This window comes from Alexandromys fortis, unplaced genomic scaffold (assembly GCF_014885135.2).
Source record: "Alexandromys fortis isolate MF-2015 unplaced genomic scaffold, M_Fortis_MF-2015_v1.1 scaffold_70, whole genome shotgun sequence".
Lineage (NCBI taxonomy): Eukaryota > Metazoa > Chordata > Mammalia > Rodentia > Cricetidae > Alexandromys > Alexandromys fortis.
Window position 1 is genome coordinate 6,510,747 of NW_026067955.1, and position 6,000 is coordinate 6,516,746.

The 6,000-nt window shown below is 41.1% G+C and overlaps 1 protein-coding gene across 1 annotated transcript in view; it reads right to left on the reverse strand.

Moving 5' to 3' along the window:
* Iqch (IQ motif containing H) overlaps positions 1-6,000 on the reverse strand; it is a 125,157-nt gene that overhangs the window by 92,464 nt on the left and 26,693 nt on the right. Inside the window, exon 6 of the mRNA XM_050151778.1 lies at positions 583-666. Coding sequence (XP_050007735.1) covers positions 583-666 — 84 coding nt within the window. The remainder of the gene's footprint in view (positions 1-582; positions 667-6,000) is intronic.

Genomic DNA, 6,000 nt, shown 5'->3' on the forward strand with positions numbered 1-6,000 from the left:
TAATCTGTATCTTTTCTTTCAGCCAGGTTTGCAACCTGGCCTTAGCAGTCATCTATTTTCTCTCCTGGACCCAGTCTGAGGCTGAGGGCTGACTAAAACAGTACCAGTTTAACTTTTGCGAGGACATTTCCACCTGCCTAGGGCCTGGATTTCTAAGAACTCCCCACAAGGCACTCCATGTTTTCTGAATCTGTCTTCGCTTCTCTCTTACTCTTATAATGAAAACAATCTTCAGTCTTCCTACTGCTTGCACAGAAGACAGGCTAGACAATATTGACAAATAGAGAGTTTTGACCCAATTTGCTGGAAGGAATCAATACATCAAAATGATTTGAGTCTATCAGGGAGAAACTGTTATTCAAAAAAGAATTTAGAAAACTATCCAAATAGTAATTGTTTAAACATTTTAAAATTCAAGTTGACTTCACTGTAAACCCATTACTAAAACAAAATAATTATTTACCTTGCAAGTAGGTTAGAAAGCTAAGTTCTTTCCTTGTAGAGGGAGGGGAAAAAAGAAATATTTACTAATATCTACCCAAAAGTTGCAGACAGTCATTGATGTAAAACTCTTTACTGTACCTAGGATGTCACACAGCCTCCCCAGCTGCATGTTCTGCTGTATGTCCAAATCAGAAATGTGTTTTCGCACAGGCTGGGCATATCCTAAAAGGCAAAGTGTCAAAATAGAAACAGTACATCAATATAGCACACATGGGAATTTCAAAATGTCACAGTCTGCAAAATGTCTCCTCTGAAGCATCTTGCAGAAACAATAAAATCCTAAGAATGTAGTCTGCGTTTCTCAAGGACTCAGCCTGGAAGATGTGCTACACGGCATCTTCTGCAACAGAGGTTGCTATTCTTCCAATACCAATCAAGCCCCCGCGAATCAAGATCACAAAAAATGCATGGAGCAAACGTCTGACATTTAACAGAATGTTCAGAAGGACGTCTGAAAATGTTAGGGTCGGGTTTAAGGGATTGTTTTGGCTTTAAAATCATGCAGCACTTTGAAGTTGGGTCCCAGAATCATTCTACACAGCTCAGTCAAACCCCTTGCTGTCAGAAGCATGTGTTTAAGAACTCACATATCAAAAAAAGCACCCTCTGCTCCCAGTCAGAACTTTTAACCTTCAAAGGGCAAGAAAGGTCAAGGCATTTACTCTGTCGGTACTAAGAAAGTCCTATGGTTCTTTTTGTTTTCACTGGAGATGGAACAGAGGGAAAACACATAAGTGTTACCACTGCCCAGAAATACTCACAAAATAAGTAATAACTTCTGCTTTAATGTCAGGCCTTAAAACAGTGGATCCAGACATGAACTCGAACGACATGTATCCTCACAGGTAGGCACAGTTGCTTGTTAGGAATTCAAGAACCAAAGGTAGAACTCTTTTAACAACTAAAATAACTTGGCAGATTTTGAGAGATGCTTCCATGCCTCCTTGTGGTTACTGAGCCCAAACACATGTCTGTGTAACTGCTTTAGAAAAAGGCACTTTATAGACAAATGCAAGATGTGACACACAGTTCTCTTTCAGCATAAGGAAAACTATAGCAATTCAGGCAACAGGGTTCCAGACCAAATGAACACTGATAATTGCCTCTTTGCTTTGATGTCAGTGTTTAAACACCAGACAACATCTGAAAAGCAAATGAGTTTACGACTCATCTGAAAGTCTTTGTTTTATGCGTATGAACCTAAGAATCAGAGAGACAGAAGGACCAATGGGTGGCTGGAGTCATTTTAGAAAATAGAAAATGACTATTAATTCTCTAATAATTTAGAGAACCACTGGACATATGAAAGTGAACAGAGGTATATACAATTTCAATGTTGTTAATATGCATTGATGTGATATTGTAATGCTTAAAATTTTGTGTATCTATAATTGCACTGTCTACACATATCTATATTCAGGAAAATGTCTTAAAAGACATATTAGCAAATAACATATATTGAGGTCATAAGAAGAAAAGGGAAATGCTTAAGGAATAAAGTGTAATTTAAAAACATATCTGAGACCATTCCATGACCATATCTCTTTCAAGGTCAAGAGGCAGCATGAGATTTCTAGTTAAGATGATGTCCAATGTAAAATGTAAAAGATGTTTGATCACTTGGTAGCCATATGTGCAGTGTGTGAGTAGGTGTGTTTCATTCACATGTCTGAGGTCAGTCTTCCAACAAATAACCTGGCACCTCTTTTACCACTGATCAAAGATGCATATTAAACATATATACAGAGCTTTGAGAACTTGTTACTTATCCTTTTGCATACACCCATTTTCTGTTAGCAATCTCACATTATTATAGAGAACCACATGAAGTAACAGATATGTAGACATTTTGGAAATTTCAAAGTAGGTATTTTAATGTTATGAAGTACGAGCACTTCCAAAGCACAGGACATGTTCTGTGATAAGCAACGTGGACATTCTGTGACATGTAGTGTACACACCAGCAATAAAACAAAAGTTGGGAAGCAATTTTTCAGATTTATTTTTATTTACATATATGTATGCATATGTGTGTCTGTGTATGTTACATATATGCAGGTACCCACAGAAGCCAGGAGAGAGCATTGTATCCTTGGGAGTTACAGTCACAGGCGGTTATGAGCTCCCTGCTGAGAACTGAACTTGAGTCCTGTGCAGAGCAGCAAAGAGCTCTCTAACTACTGAGCCATCTCCCCAGCCCCAGGGAATCAGTTTTTGGTTTTTGTTTTGTTTTGAAGCTAAGTTTATTTTTATATTTTGTATATACATGAAGTAAATGTGTTGATAAGGTGAAAACTCTTAACAATGCTGGGAGCATAGGTTAAGTACAATGGTGACTTTAACCAGACAACAATCAGCAAGGATTCTGGGACTTCTGGGAGTTGAGCAGCATGTCCTGTGTCTGAGACATCATACTTCAGAATATAATGGTAAAGGTATAGTTAGGTAAAGGTCATTAGGAAAACCAGGGTCTGATAAGCCATCAGCTTCAACCTTCCCCTGTTACAGAGGAGGAAGTCAGGGATTAGTGCTCTGTCCAGGATCACCTAAATCTATAAATTCTTATGTATTTCAGCCACTTCATGTTTTGCTCTTATGACCAATTTAAATAACATACAAGAAAAGATTCCCAAATAGTAGCAGAAATAGACTTTTTATAATTTTTCCATGTTAATTTTCTATTTTTGTGATAGGCACCTTAATGCCAGAACATTTGGATATGCTAGGGTTCATGCTAAGTGAAATACAGTTGTTAACCATTGACCTCAAAATAAAGAGACAAATCTGCATTTTCTGGCTACACCTGGTGTCCTTAAGACTGAAGGAGGGGGTGGAGAGATGGTTCAGAGGTTAAGAGCACTGACTGCTCTTCTAGAGGTCCTGAGTTCAATTCCCAGCAACCACATGGTGGCTCACAGCCATCCATAATGAGATCTGGTGCCCTCTTCTGGCCTGCAAGCATACATACAGACAGAACACTGTATACATAATAAATAAATAAATCTTAAAAAAAAAAAAAAAGAGTAGGGAGGGGGGCAGAAGAGTAAAAAGTTAGGGATGCCATAATTCAAGAAAGGCACAGGGCATTACAATATACTGTCAGCCTTAAAGATCAAGAACCTTTGTGAATTCCTCTGTGGGTAATGTCTACAAGTTTGAAAGGAGCCCTATTTTCTCATCAGGCCTCCAACAAAAACCACAGCTCTGTTGGAACTTTTATTTTATTCCCCTTTAGACCTCTGAACCACTGCTCAGCATGTGTGCAGGGAACTGAGCCCGCTCTATGGAGCAGGAAACACTCCTAACTGCTGAGCTGTCTCTCCCGGTTCTATTTGCACTGGTTTTGGACACCAATTCTACACACTATCTATCTCCCTTTGCTTCCACTAAGATCCACCCTTCTCAGGCATCCTGCCTTCCTTTCCACCTTTGACTGAAAGATGAAAGGGCCAAGATCTCTGGCACATGCTATGAAATCATAAATGTCCCCATCATTAATATGTATTAATATGTATTTCCTAACCTCAGCTGAGCCAAACTAAAATTCTCAAAAGGAACTTAATTTAAATGTGAGAGCATTATTATTACTATAAGCACAAAACTATCCAAATACAGCTTCTTTTTATGATAGGCCCTGTGTCTCACTACCCTTTCCTTTTCTTTCTTCCTTTCTCTCCCCAGTCCTTCCCTCCTTCCTTTCTTTTCTTTTTCTTTGTATATGGTGTATATGTGTGTGTGATATGTGTGTGCCTATGGGAGGGCATAGGCCAGAGGTTAATGTTTGACTGCCTTCTTCTGTTGTTCTCTATTTTATAAGACAGGGTCTCACTGGCCCTGTGGCTCACAGTTTTGGCTAGATTGGTGGTCAGTGAACCCCTAGGCATCCTCTGTCTCCACCATCTCTCCCCTAGTGCTTGAGTTGCAGGTATGTGCTAGTGGGTCTGGTTTTTCATGGATGCTGGGATTGCAGACTTAGGTCTTTATGCAGGAAGCCTTTAGATGCTGAGCTATCTCCCCCCCCCCCCGCCACCACCACCACTCTGCTGTGTTCTTGGCCTCTTTTTGCTGTCATTCTCTTGTATGCTTCATCTTCACTTTTTAAATTCTACCATTGTAGGTAAAAATTTTAATTTTACCATAGTAGGCTCCTTTGATTTCTTATTTACTCATATAATCTGTCTCTTCCCCATCACTCTAGCTCCTGTAACCAGACCACAGCCCAGAGAGCAGACACTTGAGGAATCTATAGCCAACCGAGTGAACAAGATGTGCCTGAAGATCTTGCTTGAAGAGTTAGTCACGTAAGCCTCAGCCCTTTCCTCATGTGTTTTCTTCACCCCCATCCTTTCAACTCTTCAATTGTGTTCTCTAGTCTAGAGAATTTGTGGTAAGTTCAAAGAATGACAAGGCAGTTGTGTAAGATTTTCAGGGTCTTTCCCATAGAAAACCCAGAAGTGGCAGAGAGGGCCCTGTTTCCCTCTTCATTCTGGAGAAGCCTGCTTCCTTTCCTTATGGCTCCTGTGATCACCTGCAAACCTTTCCCAGCTGTTTTTGTTGTAGTTGTTATGTTTAAACAGGGTCTTTCTACATATACCTGGTTGGCCCGTGCAGACTGGGGTGGTATTGAACTCACAGAGATTTGCCTGCCTCTGCTTCCAGAAAGCTGGGATAAAAGGTGTGCACCACCATGGCCAAGTATTTCCAGATTTCCAGAATGTTCCATCTTGCCCCAAGTAAGTACTTGAGCACGACTGTCCCACTCCACATCAAAGGACGACACTGGTAAGCTGCCTCTAAGTCATTCTGCTATTTTGATCTTTCAGTAAATCTATGATGTTCATTGTTGGTTTCTCTGTACCCGCTTCTGCTTTCCCCAATGCTGTGCTTTCACAAACACCGGACAGGTGATGCAAACTGCTTCTTGGCAACGAGAAGACTAGTTCTTCTAGCACTGGCTTTTCTTTTGGCGCAACCACTGAAATTAAGAATGCAGCCAAAGGCGGCTGAGACAAACTGGCTTGCCTCCCTGGAAGGCCTCCACTGAAGGAGCCTGTCACATGATGTTGATTGCCCTGTGGTTGACTCTAAGCTCCTCCTTTCTTTAAGCACTCTCCCTTACAGTGGTACTCAAAGCAGAGGCGTTGAAGATGGCTCCTGGTGACCAGCTACTTGCTTACCCATCCACATAAGTAAGATGGTCTGATGCAGTAGTTCCCAGCCTTTTTCCCATTTTGAACCATAACTGGTGATGTGGAACACATCACATCCTACCAGTGGCTCACATTGTTATAACAGCTGTACTAGTAACTCCATCCCTTCTTTTCTCTCAAGAAAGCATGTTGAGAGCCGGGCGATGGTGGCGCACGCCTTTAATCCCAGCACTCGGGAGGCAGAGGCAGGCGGATCTCTGTGAGTTCGAGACCAGCCTGGTCTACAGAGCTAGTTCCAGGACAGGCTCCAAAGCCACAGAGAAACCCTGTCTCGAAAAACCAAAAA